The following is a 15,578-nucleotide window of genomic DNA, read 5'->3' as shown; positions in this document are numbered from 1 at the left end:
CACTTTCCGGTAACTTTCGTACACTTAAATTACTCATTTTTAGCTATACAGTTATGCGTTTTGAACATCTGAACTGCATATCTCATGACATACGCTTAAAATACTCATGGAATACTTACTTATGATGCATATGATTCATTTTTATTGATTACATTTGAAACAGTTTAAACAATGCATCGAAACAACTAGAATAGCACCTAGTAGACTAGTATGCTGATGAAAACGCAGGATCCGCATAAATCATCTTAATGACATCTTTAGGACTTAGACGAAAGTCCAACATCAAATATACATTAAACCCTAACTAGGAATGCAAGGGTTTGGTTTAATACCTTCCCGAAGTCCGATAACACTAAAAACTGCCCGAAAAGCACTAAAAGTCACAAATTCAACACTTTTTCCGCAGAAATTCTGCTGAAATCAGCATTGTAAGTTATATGCAATGTACAAAAGTGTCGTTTAACCTAGAATTCATATTAGAATACCTTGGGGTATCATTTAAACCAAGAATCACATCATTTCACACAACTTACACAAGCTTAGCGTTCAATTAACGACTAACGGAACCAACGCCAAACGAATATCCGAACGATATCAAATCTTTTTTTAGTGACCATCTAACATTATTTAGATCATTTTGGTCTAGTAATAGTCACTTAACACATTGATACACTTGAATCCCTAATACATCTAAAGCTTCCTAATCAATTTCTACAAAAATCTACACATGAAACACTTAGAAAAGTTCACAACAAGACCCCTCCCACATACATGGCCCGCCCCCATGTGGGACCCACATGACCAAGATGTTGCTAAAAATATCTAGATATTTCCCTTTCCTTTGCAAGTGGATGAAGTTGGTGAATTATAACACTTATGAACAAGATTTACTAAAGCTCATTACTTCACTTTTCACCTTCTTTACAGACACTTAAGAAACTCTCTCAACATTCATCTTTTTAGCCAAGAACACCTACCAAAAACTTTCATTTTCAAGCATTTCTTTGATGATCAAGATGGCGTTTGAAGGAACTTAGGAGGATCTAAAGACACTACAAGTTGAAGCAAGCTTTTCCTTCCATTCCATAGCTTCCAAACATCAAGATCAACATTTTTCTTTTCTTTGATCATCATCTAGATCATCCCTAGCCATAAGTGCTAGAAGTGAGCCTTCTAAATCCTTTTTTTTCATACTTATTTATGTATATGATTGTTAAAAGAACATGTAATAAATTAAACAATCATACAAAATAATATGAAATATAAAGAAGCAAAATAAAAATCATGATATATAAGTTTGTTTATGTTGTGATTTAAGGCTTATTACTTGCATATTTGATCTAGTTTTGATGAATATCATATGAATAACTTGTTAGATGATGTTTAAAAATATGATCTAACAAGTGTACATGAAAATGTTAAAGGGTTTTTGTTAAACATAAATGTTTAAATGGATGATCATAATCTTTGGTTTTATTAAAGTATATAAAGTTTTTCACCAAAAATAATACTTTTACAAGATTATAAAAAGAAACATACAAGATGGGTTTTTATAAAAAGTTTGATAAAACTAGAAGTAAAGCATGGTTTTTGAACTAGTAAACATATGTAATGATCATACCAAAACCCTACATGTTTATGATTTCATCTTGTTAAGATTATGATATAAATCTCATATGTTTTTGTTAAAAATGTTATGAGAAGATTATTGGTAATTTTTAAAAGAAAAAGATATGTTTTACTAAACATGGCAAAAGTATATATTTCAAAGGAAATATGGCCATTTTTCTTAAAAATCATATGTTATAAAAACTATCATTTTTTTGACAAAATCTTTATTAGAATAAAAAGACTTTAAAGAATAGTTTTTATAAAAGCAAAACTAGATATGAATATATATTTTTGAGAAAATATATATTTAGTTATCTTAACAACTTATATGCTATGTGTTATTTGGTTGTATTAGTTATATGTATGAAAACTAGGAACTTGAATACAATGGTACAAATAAACACAAGACACATTACAACTAAAGTCTTACAAGACTACACATAAATACACCTTAAAAACAAGTTACGGACGATCCGAGCGTTGGACACAACTTATGGACAAATCGGACTTACGGATAAATATACGGACTATATAATTATTACGGACTGTAATATACCATATATAAAAGACTTGGTAAAACTACGTTTTCTAAACTGAATAAGTAACTATATATTTTCTATAATATACAAAATACATTACTTATGGTTTTTATTAAAAAGGTATTGTTTTTGAAATATATAAACATACATATATATTTATTACCATCTAAAATATATTGTTTTAGTAAAAGACTAAAATTAAGACTAAAATTATATTTTTAGAACTAGTCTTAAAAATAGATTATTTTTAAGATATCTTTCTATACCTTTTATTACCAAGTATTGATTATATATATATATTTTCACATGAAATATATCTTAGAATATATAAGTATATATATTCTAAGAATACAAGATCATGTAGAATACACACGAGAACATATGTATGCCTACACGTACAATGATATACACATTTACATCACCTAACACTTGGTGAACACACATTTATACAACAACGATACCACTCACGAGATAAAAGAATATATATTTGGCGAAATATATACACTAAACAGTTATCAGTTAATACATCTAAGACATAGTTCAATGAATAACGAAGACATACAAGTCTTGACAAATATTCAAGATAAAAGACTTGTACTCAAGTCATTACAAAGACCGAAGTGTCTAACAAATATAGAACGTTTGTAGGTCGTGGCACTATTCAGGACGACCGCACGTGAGATCACAACACTTACAATTCACGGACGCAATTCAGTGAGTTCATGTCCCCTATTCATTTTAAATGCTTTACAACTTTACAACTATCGGGGAAAATACATGTTCATAGTATGATAAGTCATGGAATGAAACACCTTAGATCATGTGCGAATAGGGTTATACAACTAAGTACCATTAATCCAGTTTGGACCTAGGTACAGAGGGTTAGATCTAATGGGTTTTGGCGAGCCCCACTCTTGGTCGTGGACCCATACAGAAGAGTGCGTTTGTGTCCCAGTCGATAGTAGTCGACACAAAATCATCTAGGTTTGGATTGCTTCCTAATTCGTCACACATATTAATGTCCTCGCGAAACATTAATGATCAACGATTTCATTGACGCTTCACATACTACACCTTTACCTACTGGCTTTCATCTTATACAACTCACATTTTACAGATACATTTTATACAACTCACATTTTACAGATACATTTTATACAACTCACATTTTTCAAGATACATCTTATACAACTAAACTGCATGAACTCGCCAACTTTTGTTGATGTTTTCAACTTAACATGTATTTCAGGGAATTAGTGGACCATGCGGATATTTCAGTTCAAGAAAGCAAGTATAAAGACTCCATGCCAAATTTTGAAGGGTTTGCCCGTTATATACCGTCTCTTTGCGGTGATATAGTGGTCAAAGCCTTGACATTTTAAGACTTACATTTTGATGTATGAAATAATGACAACTTATTTTCATTTGATGGTTTGTAACCAATACATTTAACTTATGTTGCGTTCTTTTGAAACGACTATGACAATTGTCACACCCCCAAAATACCACACGCGGGAACCCCCGCGAGGCGTGTGACGTACCAGGATCCAGCCACTAATCACATTGAACTATAATATATATTTAAATAAAACATTCCATTCATTTCATAATATAATTCCAAGTCATAAGTTAAAATCAAAGTAAACGTTTAGCGGAAGCATAATGTAAAATGTTAATCAACCGTTTCAAAACAAGTGTTCAAAACCACGAAACATGTAACCAAGAGTCTCGACCCGTGACCACTCCAGCACTCACAGATAGCATGTCCATAACCAAGAATCTAGCGACCTGCAAGCATGCAGACAAGTGTATCAGACGACGCTGGTGAGTTCAAAGTTTGCTAACACGTTTTAGTTACCAGATTTGAGTATAAAATATTTCAGAGATTAGATGTTGTTATTAATTCGTTTACCGTAGATAGCTTTAGATAATTAGTTCACGACTGTCCTCACCGGTACGGTGTGAGGGTGCCAAACCTAATAGCGCTATCAACTAATAAACTTGTTGCCTCCCCGGCAACCAATCAGTATATGATGGGACTTAATGATAGAAATGAGTGTAATAACCAACATCCCAGGTTTAACATTCCAGTCAAACCAATACCCGACATTCCTCCCTGGAACGTTACCCGATATCCCTCCCCGGGATGCATGCTTGAAAAAGGCAGTGAACTCACCTTGGTTTGCTCGGTTTGATAAGTTACCCGTTCCAAGTTAATCAACCAACCCTACCGTGGTTACCAATGAAATCAGTTTCATAATTAAACAAGTCATTACTTTCACACAGTTTATATCTCTCACAAGATCACAGTATATCAGGTAGCAATTACCCTTTTCTAACGCAAGTTCTTATTTCATGTGAATGTCACAAAGTAACACATAACATAACAGGTGAGGTTGCTACACCAACTAGTCGAACCAAGTTTCTCATTCTCATTGACATATCATAAAGATCGTATACACACACAAGTATTTATCATAATCAACATCTCAGGCACCTACTGTTCAACTCATATACTTACACGACGAAATACCCTTGTGACGAAAGATCATCTTTCGTCGGGATGCACGACGAATAACCCCATGTTTCGTCGAGATGCGGTGCGACAAAAATCTCCATGTTTCATCGAGATGCTTGTCGACGAAAAGTCATTATTCGTCGACCTAAGATTCGTCGACTGTCTTTGACAGTTTCAACGTTTCCCCAAACCCTAGTGTTTACAGTTACTTTTTCGCAGATCACAATCCAATCGGTTTCTAGGTTTATCATACATGCACATCATCGTTTTCACTAACAACATTTTACCAATAACACCATTAATCATCATAGATAGTAACATCAAAACATTATCGTACATCATTCATACGAAGCCTTACAGTTAGCATGAAACCATTATTGTAACCCTATCAATTCATCAATTAGATATGACACCAGAATCACATTTAAGCAATCATCAACCATAGGGTTTCCTAGCCTCTAGCAACAACCTAAACATTCATTCATCTAACTGCACGATGTCATAGACGAACCCTAGCCTCACATAAGGTTATCACACAATTACGCCAACGATTAACACGATGAATACTAACCGATGATAACGAGATAGTAACTCCGATCGAGATGTCGAGCCTCGTGATCCCAAGGTTGTCGCCGCACAGAAAAGAGAAAGTGTTCTAGGGTTTGCCGTAAAAGCTTGTGCTCGGTTATATACTGAATTAACAATAAAACCATGTTGGGCCTATACTGGGCTTCGATGACCACTGGGCCGACGAAAGACCCTTTTTACCAAGGATCTGTTTTTCGTCGAGCATAGAGTCGACGAAGAATCCATGTTTCGTCGGGTTGGGTTGTGACGAAAAACCTTAGGTAAACATAATTGTTCTTAAGTTTTCATTAGATAGCCAATCATAACAATACATGCACATATTACAACACAAAATGAAATATGAAAACAGAGTTGTTAAACCAGCAACGTGTAAGGGAAAGACCTTGAAATCTCGGGTTATCACATCATCTCCAACTTGAAAGAAATTTCGTCCCGAAATTTGACAAGTAATCCAAAACGGCAAGGTGTTAGATCAGGGTGACTGTGGATTTTCCGCAGGTGCCACATCATCCCCAACTTGAATGGGAATTTCGTCCCGAAATTCACTAGTTGCATCAGATTTAGATTTGTCAGCTGGGAATAAGTGAGGGTACTTGAGCTTCATCTGATCCTCGCGTTCCCATGTGAACTCCGGTCCACGTCTTGAGTTCCAACGAACCCTCACGATCGGGATTCGACTATGCTTACGGACCTTGACCTCCCGGTCCATAATTTCTATTGGTTCTTCGACAAACTGCAACTTGTCGTCAATCTTCAACTCTTGAAACAGTACCACAAGTGATTCATCGGACAAACACTTCTTTAGCTGCGATACGTGGAAGACATCATGAACATTACCCAACTCAGCAGGTAGCTCTAGCTTGTAGGCAACTTTACCGATTCGTTCCAGAATTTTGAAAGGCCCAACATAACGAGGGTTAAGCTTTTCGCGTTTCCCAAACCGCACCACACCCTTCCAGGGTGAGACCTTCAACATAACACGATCGCCTACAGCAAACTCCAATGGTTTCCTACGCTTGTCAGCGTAGCTTTTCTGACGGTTACGCGTCGCCGCCATACGATTTCTGATCTCGACAATCTTTTCTGACGTCTCGAGTACGAGTTCCGGGCCTGTGATCTGACTGTCACCCACCTCAGCCCAATAGAGAGGTGAACGACATTTCCGCCCATATAATGCTTCGAATGGAGCTACCTGGATACTGGTATGGTAGCTATTGTTATAAGAAAACTCTATCAAAGGCAAGTGTTTCTCCCAAACCTTGCCAAAATCAATCACGCACGCCCGCAACATGTCTTAAAGTGTCTGGATGGTTCGTTCACTTTGACCATCCGTCTGTGGGTTATAGGTAGTACTCATGTCGAGATGTGAGCCGAACGATTTGTGCATCGACTGCCACAAATCTGAAATGAAACGCGGGTCACGATCAGAGATAATAGAGGTTGGCACCCTGTGCCTAGAAACCACCTCCTTAAGATAAACAGCGGTAAGTTGTGAGAACTTATCTGTTTCCTTGATTGCTAGAAAATGTGCTGACTTCGTGAGACGATCAACGATGACCCAGATGGTATCATTTCTGTTTTGAGTTCTCGGTAAGCCTGTGACGAAATCCATTGCGATTTGCTCCCATTTCCACATGGGTATCTCTGGTTGCTGAAGTAGGCCCGAGGGTTTCTGATATTCCACTTTAACTTTAGCACAAGTCAGGCACTTACTCACGTAAGTCGCGATGTGAGCCTTCATCTTCGGCCACCAGTACAAAACCTTGAGATCCTGATACCTTTTATTCGAACCCGGATGAACAGAGTATCGAGACTTGTGCGCTTCATCCATCACAAGCTCTCGAAGATTACTAAACAAAGGGACCCATACACGTTCCATGAAATAAAGTATACCATCAGATCTCTCTACAAGACGTTTTTCCATGCCCCTTAAGTACTTTGCTTCAATGTTTTCCTCTTTTAACGCTTCGGTTTGTGCAGAACGGATCTGGTCAGGCAAATTAGAATCGATGGTGAGCTGCAAGGCGCGAACACATTTGAGTTTCATTTCCTTCCGACTCAGGGCAGCAGCTACAACGTTAGCCTTACCCGGATGATACTTGATTGCACAGTCGTAGTCGTTTAGGAGTTCTACCCAGCGACGTTGTCGCATATTCAATTCTTTCTGGTCAAAGATATGCTGAAGGCTCTTGTGGTCGGTATAAATAGTGCATTTAGTACCGTACAAGTAGTGCCTCCAGATTTTTAACGCAAATACCACGCCTCTCAACTCCAAGTCGTAAGTCGTGTAATTCTTCTCATGAACCTTCAGCTGCCGAGAAGCGTAAGCTATCACTTTCTCGCGTTGCATCAGTACACAACCGAGGCCTTGAATAGAAGCATCACAATATACCACAAAATCTTCTATACCTTCAGGTAGAGACAAGATCGGTGCGCTGTAGAGCTTTTGTTTCAACAACTGGAAAGCATCTTCTTGCTTCGTTCCCCACGAGTATACAACACCTTTCTGTGTTAACGAGGTGAGAGGTTGTGCGATCTTTGAAAAGTCTCTAATAAATCTGCGATTGTACCCAACGTGACCAAGAAATTGTCGCACCTCAGAAGGAGTCTTCGGTGCCGCCCAATTTCTGATAGCGTCAATCTTAGCAGGATCCACGTGTATCCCTGATTCATTCACAATGTGGCCAAGGAAGTGCACCTCTCGAATCTAGAAGTCACACTTAGAGAATTTCGCGTAGAGTTGCTCCTTCCTCAGGAGCTCCAAGATAAGTCACAGGTGTCACTCGTGATCTTCCTTGCTCTTTGAATAGATCAGAATGTCGTCGATAAACACGATAACGAAGTCGCCGAGATATGGTTTGCATACACCGTTCATGAGGTCCATGAAGACCACTGGCGCGTTCGTCAACCCAAACGGCATAACTAAAAACTCATATTGCCCATACCGTGTTCGAAAAGCCGTTTTAGGAACATCCTCCTCTCGGACTCTCATCTGATGATAGCCCGATCTTAAGTCGATCTTCGAGTAAAAACTTGACCCTTGCAACTGGTCGAATAAGTCATCGATACGTGGCAGAGGATAACGATTCTTAACTGTCACCTTGTTGAGTTCTCGATAATCTATACACATGCGAAAGGACCCGTCCTTCTTCTTCACAAACAGAACCGGGGCTCCCCAAGGCGAAGAACTGGGTCGGATAAAACCTCTATCCAACAGCTCTTGAAGTTGATTAGATAGCTCTTGCAACTCCCCAGGTGCAAGACGATAAGGAGCACGAGCAATCGGTGCTGCTCCTGGTGCAAGATCAATCTGAAATTCCACTTGATGGTGAGGAGGTAAACCAGGTAGTTCCTCAGGAAATACATTAGGGAACTCACGAACAACTAGCAGGTCTTCGATCTTGCTTTCTTCAGATGGAGTATCTGTAACAAGTGCTAGAATAGCAGGATACCCCTTTCGTATACACTTCTGCGCTTGCATAGCTGAAATGATACCAACCATCACACCACTGCGATGCCCTTGAACCGATAAAGATTCTCTACTGGAGAGAGGAATACGTACGATCTTCTCTTTACAGAGAATTTCAGCTTGATGCTTAGACAGCCAATCCATACCAACCATTATGTCAAAACTACCAAGATTAACAGGAAGGAGGTCAATGTCAAACACTTGACCCACAAGATCTAGTTTACATCCCATAAGAACGTGTGAGGCTTCAGTTGTCTTACCATCGGCTAATTCTACCACATGCTTAGCTTCTAGAGGTATTGGAGCTAACCCTAATCGTTGACTGAACTCTAGGGACACATAACTCCAATCGGCACCGAAATCAAATAATACAGAAGCAAAGAGGTTGTTCACAAAAAACGTACCAGTCACGACATTGCCGTCGTTCCTAGCATCACCAGCACCAATCGTAAATACCCTTCCACGAGCTCCATTGCCCCCATTGTTGCCGTTATTGTTGTTCCCAGCATTGTTATTGTTATTCTGACGATTGTTGTTATCATTGGCGTTCTGATTCAGCTGAGGGCATTCCCGTTTAATGTGGCCCTCATCCCCACACTGGAAACACCCCTTCCTATTGCCTTGGTTCTGATGGGGCTGCTGCCTTTGTTGTTGTTGATGCTGCTGATTCTGCTGTTGCTGCTGCTTTGGGTACGGAGCTCTACAGTCTTTTGCCACATGTCCCACCTTATCGCACCTATGGCAAGCCTGGACACATGGTCCATGATGATGATAACCACACTTGTTGCACGTTGGCTTCTTACAGACGTAGGAGCCTTGATTCGGATTGCTGCCTGGCCTTGGTTAACTGAGGACGACTGACTGAAACTACAATTATTGTTGTTGTCAGGCCTTCTCTGCGATTGACTTGCACTGGTTGCTTTGTCAGTATCGTTCCATTTACGCTTGTTATCACTAGCAGGTGTGGTAGTTGTAGCAGCAGGGGTAGTAGCAGAAACACGAGGAGGTAGCGATCCACGCTCGACTTCTTGATCGGTAATCTTGTGCGCTAAACGGATGATCTGAGGCAGATTGTTAAGGTTTGCAGCAGTGACCAAACTCTTTACTGCTGGTGCCAGGCCTTTGATGTACAACTCAATTCTCCGAGGTGGAGGTCGAGACAAATTTGGGCACATATTTGCTAGCTCATGAGATCGTTTCGTGTAAGCCTCGTTCTCGGACCCTTCCATCTTCAAATCGTAGTACTCGTTCTCAAGCTTCTGAATCTCGTCACGAGGACAGTACTCCTCCCGCATCAACTCTTTAAAATCATCCCATGTCGTTGCATTAGCCATTTCGATACCCAACATTTGCAATTGGGCATTCCACCAAGTTAAGGCACCATCCTCCAAAGTGCCTGTAGCATACTTCACACGGTCCCCCTCGGGACAGTTACACATAGCGAACACTGACTCAGCCTTCTCAAACCAACGTAGTAACCCCACAGCCCCTTCAGTCCCACTGAATGTCTGTGGCTTACAATCCATGAACGTCTTGAAAGTGCAAGCAGGCGGATGGTTTTGATTCTGATTCGCTTGCTGACCTAATGGACGAAAGTAAATACAACACAAAGGTAAGAGTTGTGTATGCAACACAAGAAATAAGAGTATTTGGAACATATCGTACCAGCTTGGTAGGCCGCCAAAGCCTCAGCTACACGTGTGTTAATCAAGTTTGTCAACTCAGCCCGAGTCATCGCAATGTGACCACGCCCATGGCCTCGTACGCTCATGATTCTATATAAGAGAAGGGAAAAGGTTAAGGATCGAGATGGGGTAGGAGTCAAACCTCATAATGACTTCTACATATTACTATATTTACATCAAACAACAGAGCGGACCTTTCACACTTGTTAAGCCTCACTGGGACTCACATGCACCCCACATTATTATTATGTGTGCACCCATGATAATAATGCGATTTGCATGTTTATCTCAGCCCTTCCCAACTCATGCTAAAAGGTTCCTCAAGTTCTCGCAACAAGACATAACACCTCAAACATAACCACGAAAATCTAACGGGATATCGCACTGTGACTCTATCAATCACATAACTCAGGTAAATACACATGAATTTAGTCTGAAATGCTAAGTGTGTGCAATCGCATGAAACATCATACACAAGTGTATACTATATATACTAGGCAATAAATAAACGAGAGGCGAACCTTGCAATCTAGAGCTGAGTGTCATGGTCGATCTTCGAAGCTGTTCGGTTATAGCCTGGTTTTATAAAAGCGTTTTAAAACCTAGTTCACTATAACCAGTGGCTCAGATACCAAACTGTCACACCCCCAAAATACCACACGCGGGAACCCCCGCGAGGAAAGTGATGTACCAGGATCCAGCCACTAATCACATTGAACTATAATAAATATTTAAATAAAACATTCCATTCATTTCATAATATAATTCCAAGTCATAAGTTAAAACCAAAGTAAACGTTCAGCGGAAGCATAATGTAAAATGTTAATCAACCGTTTCAAAACAGGTGTTCAAAATCACGAAACATGTAACCAAGAGTCTCGACCCATGACCACTCCAGCACTCCCAGATAGCAAGTCCATAACAAAGAATCTAGCGACATGCAAGCATGCAGACAAGTGTGTCAGACGACGCTGGTGAGTTCAAAGTTTGCTAACACGTTTTAGTTACCAGATATGAGTATAAAATATTTCAGAGATTAGATGTTGTTATTAACTCGATTACCGCAGATGGCTCCAGATTATTTGCCCAAACCCCAATGCTCTATCATACATTGGTCAAGTGGTTAAGGTGATTAGTTCACGACCGCCCTCCCCGGTACGGTGTGAGGGTGCCAAACCTAATAGTGCAATTAACTAATAACCCAGTTGCCTCCCCGGCAACCAATCAGTATATGATGGGACTTAATGATAGAAATGAGTGTAATAACCAACATCCCAGGTTTAACATTCTAGTCAAACCCAATACCCGACATTCCTCCCCGGAACGTTACCCAATATCCCTCACCGGGATGCATGCTTGAAAAAGGCAGTGAACTCACCTTGGTTTGCTCGGTTTTTTAAGTTACTCGTTCCAAGTTAATCAACCAACCCTAGCGTGGTTACCAATGAAATCAGTTTCACAATTAAACAAGTCATTACTTTCACACAGTTTATATCTCTCACAAGATCACAGTATATCAGGTAGCAATTACCCTTTTCTAACACAAGTTCTTATTTCATGTGAATGTCACAAAGTAACACATAACATAACAGGTGAGGTTGCTATACCAACTAGTCGAACCAAGTTTCTCATTCTCATTGACATATCACAAAGAACATATACACACACAAGTATTTATCATAATCAACATCTCAGGCACCTACTGTTCAACTCATATACTTACACGACGAAATACCCTTGTGACGAAAGATCCTCTTTCATTGGGATTCACGACGAATAACCCCATGTTTCATCGAGATGCAGTGCGACGAAAATCCCCATGTTTCGTCGAGATGCTTGTCGACGAAAACTCATTATTCTCGACCTAAGATTCGTCGACTGTCTTTGATAGTTTCAACGTTTCCCTAAACCCTAGTGTTTCCAATTACTTTTTCGCAGATCACAATCCAATCAGTTTCTAGGTTTATCATGCAAGCACATCATCGTTTTCACTAACAACAGTTTACCAATAACACCATTAATCATCATAGAGAGTAACATCAAAACATTATCGTACATCATTCATACGAAGCCTTACAGTTAGCATGAAACCATTATTGTAACCCTATCAATTCATCAATTAGATACGACACTTGAATCACATTTAAGCAATCATCAACCATAGGGTTTCCTAGCCTCTAGCAACAACCTAAACATTCATTCATCTAACTGCACGATGTCATAGACAAACCCTAGCCTCACATAAGATTATCACACAATTACGCCAACGATTAACACAATGAATACTAACCGATGATAACGAGATAGTAAGTACGATCGAGATGTAGAGCCTCGTGATCCCAAGGTTGTCGCCGCACAGAAAAGAGAAGGTGTTCTAGGGTTTGCCGTAGAAGCTTGTGCTCGGTTATATACTAAATTAACATTAAAACCATGTTTTTCGTCGAGCATAGAGTTGACGAAGAATCCATGTTTCGTCGGGTTGGGTTGTGACGAAAAACCTTAGGTAAACATAATTGTTCTTAAGTTTTCATTAGATAGCCAATCATAACAATACATGCACATATTACAACACAAAACGAAATATGAAAACAGAGTTGTGAAACCAGCAACGTGTATGGGAAAGACCTTGAAATCTCGGGTTATCACAACAATGGCATTGGAGCTTGTTTTTATTCATTTAGTATGTTCACTTATATTGTTATGCAATAAGAACCGATCAGATCACACCTCGCGCATCCGCTACGAGCGGGTGTGACAGATTGGTATCAGAGCATCAATTGTAGTGAACCAGGATTCTTTCTCGAGTCTAGTCTACAATCACTAGGGACCTCTCAAGAAAACAATTTATACAAGAACAAGAGGTTTTCATTGCATAAACATTTTTCAAGGTCCACTACAACAAAAATTCACTTCACATAAATCAAGCGAGGACATTTCCATGGGTGAAGTCTATGAGAAATAGACACATTACATTAACAAACTATGTGCCTACAATACATTACATTATCAGTTTACGCAGTATAAACAGTTTACAAGTTCAGCTTATACAAGATAGAAATCCTTGATTGATAGGATTTTACATGATTATATATATAAGTTATTCGTATATGTGTTGTACGAAATATTTGGCAAGAACAAAAAGCCTTCGACTTCGAATTCCATTGTCATCCTTGACACGCATAACATGGTTAAGACACGACATCTTTTACATAAAACATAATACTCTATTTCAAAACATAACATATTTTATACAATACATCTTCCCTGAGAATATCGACCTCACGTCTATTGCGGAGTTTATGGCGAACGTGGTTCCTAAGTGAGACCATAAAGTATTGATCCCGTGGAAGATGGTTGCTTTCTCGCGGATGCTGAGATGCCTGACTTCAGTAGTGACGATGAGGCGGAGGTGGCAGCCTTGGACAACAACTCCATTAGTGGGACGAGGTCCTTGTGGCTCATACAAATCATGATTGACGACATTCTTGTCCAGACAAGGAAGATGAAGTACTCTTCTTAAAGGTGCCCCTCTAGTTGTTATTTTTACAAATTCTCTCTATTTTTTATTTCATCTAACGCTGTGCCATTCCGCGAGTAATGACAACGGACGTTGACACATGAACTATCATGAAGTTCCCTGATGTAGAGTCGAAATACGCTATAGTTTACATTAGTTTGTGTTGGTTTTAAGTGTGTTAATTTTTATTTGTTATATGTTATATGTTTATTGAGTATTAGTGTTTTTATGCTTAACAGGTATTAAACGAGTTGGAAATGAGTTAGAACGATTCTATTAATAAGAGATACAATAAATGATAATATAAAAAGGAAACAATTTGTCTAAATACAAAATAAAGGATTCGTAAATTTTGCATCAATTAATTTAATGGAAATAAATGTGCTTATTACTTTTTAATTAAATCAATGTTGAATGTGAATTAAATTGCATTCACTTGTGTAGGATCAAAGAAGACTTCCAATTCAAGCCAGTCACGAGAGGGAAAGAAAAGAAAAAAAGAATTTGGTTTGGGCTTTCTACTACAACAGACAAAACTATAGTGGGTTCCATATGGAATTATAAGAATCTAACATATTATGGGTAGGTGGGCTTTGGAGTGTAGAAAAAAAGGAAGTTGGGGCTGTGTTGATTTTGTCCGTGACGTGCGGCCCGGATCATGACGGGCAAATAGCCCAAATTGATGTTTTAGGTGGACACTTTTCAAGAGAATTGGACAGCCGTAAAACGGAAGAGTGGGGGCTCTAAAAAAATCATCATCAACATCATCATTCCCACCTCTCAACCAAATCGATCATGCCTTCAATCTCATCTCAAGCCGGTGATCGTGTCCACCCAACCATGAATGGCTAGTCTCTGCGGATTCACCCCGGTGTAGATTTTTGTAAGATTTTCTAGGGTTTATACATTTGTATTTTAATTTGGTTTTGTGACAAATTGTTTAGTATTTGAAACTTATGATAATTGTCGTGCATTTGAATTGAATTTGTGAATTGTCGAACGATGATAAAGTTATGACTTTGCGAAATGAATTTGTGCACTTATGCCTTATCGTAGGTTAGGATTTACATGTCCGAGGCAACGAAGTGCATTACGGTCCGTTGTCTATAACGTTGATAGCAATTGGCACCTAAACTTCGTGATAGTAATCCGTTAATCACTATATGCAATTGAATCAAGTTAAAACATGTAGGAACCCTAGGTCTTGCAATTATCGAACCGGGTGTGATCCGTATTCTCATTTCTTGTTTCAACTTTCTAATTAGTAGTTGAGTTTACAATTTTAGTTAATATTCAATTGATTTCGATAACATCAATTTGTCGGTTCATTCCGATTTATTTTAAAAAACCAAACAAATAAATAAAAATAGCAAACTTCATAATCACGTTGTACATCGTTTGTAAATAGTCTAACTAATCGAACGGGTCGTGCGATACTGACCACCTGCTCTTCGTGGATACGATACCCGACTTACCCTAGCTACCTAGGTTTAATTGGGTTTTTGACTGATCGGGACGACACGGTCACGTCATTCCCTCCTGTGTTAAACATAGACAATAGTGTCCTCTCTCTAACTGATCGTCTGTTTTGAACGAGAGAATGCTAGGGTGACCATGCAAGACAATTTATTATTATCGGGGCCCACATAAT

The 15,578-nt window shown here is 39.0% G+C and overlaps 1 protein-coding gene across 1 annotated transcript; it reads right to left on the bottom strand.

The window, feature by feature from the left end:
* Positions 1-4,996: 4,996 nt before the first annotated feature.
* LOC118481323 lies at positions 4,997-10,059 on the bottom strand. The gene is made up of 6 exons (XM_035976766.1): positions 9,685-10,059; positions 9,130-9,472; positions 8,621-9,054; positions 7,194-7,273; positions 6,029-6,377; positions 4,997-5,053 (listed from the first exon to the last, which is right to left on the bottom strand). Exons 1-6 carry the CDS (start codon positions 10,057-10,059, stop codon positions 4,997-4,999), a joined length of 1,638 nt encoding a protein of 545 aa, XP_035832659.1.
* Between the last annotated feature and the right edge of the window lie 5,519 nt (positions 10,060-15,578).

This window comes from Helianthus annuus, chromosome 8 (assembly GCF_002127325.2).
Source record: "Helianthus annuus cultivar XRQ/B chromosome 8, HanXRQr2.0-SUNRISE, whole genome shotgun sequence".
Lineage (NCBI taxonomy): Eukaryota > Viridiplantae > Streptophyta > Magnoliopsida > Asterales > Asteraceae > Helianthus > Helianthus annuus.
This window is presented reverse-complemented; position numbering and strand designations above follow the sequence as displayed.

Excerpts from the sequence above, each read along its gene's own strand:
- LOC118481323 (XM_035976766.1), bottom strand. The coding sequence starts at position 10,059 with ATGGCTAATGCAACGACATGGGATGATTTTAAAGAGTTGATGCGGGAG. Across the intron at positions 7,274-8,620 it reads TTGTTCGTGAGTTCCCTAAT|CTCACCATCGATTCTAATTT; the intron begins GTATTTCCTGAG and ends CGCGCCTTGCAG. Across the intron at positions 6,378-7,193 it reads GAGGAAAACATTGAAGCAAA|TCAGATCACAGGCCCGGAAC; the intron begins GTACTTAAGGGG and ends GGTGGGTGACAG.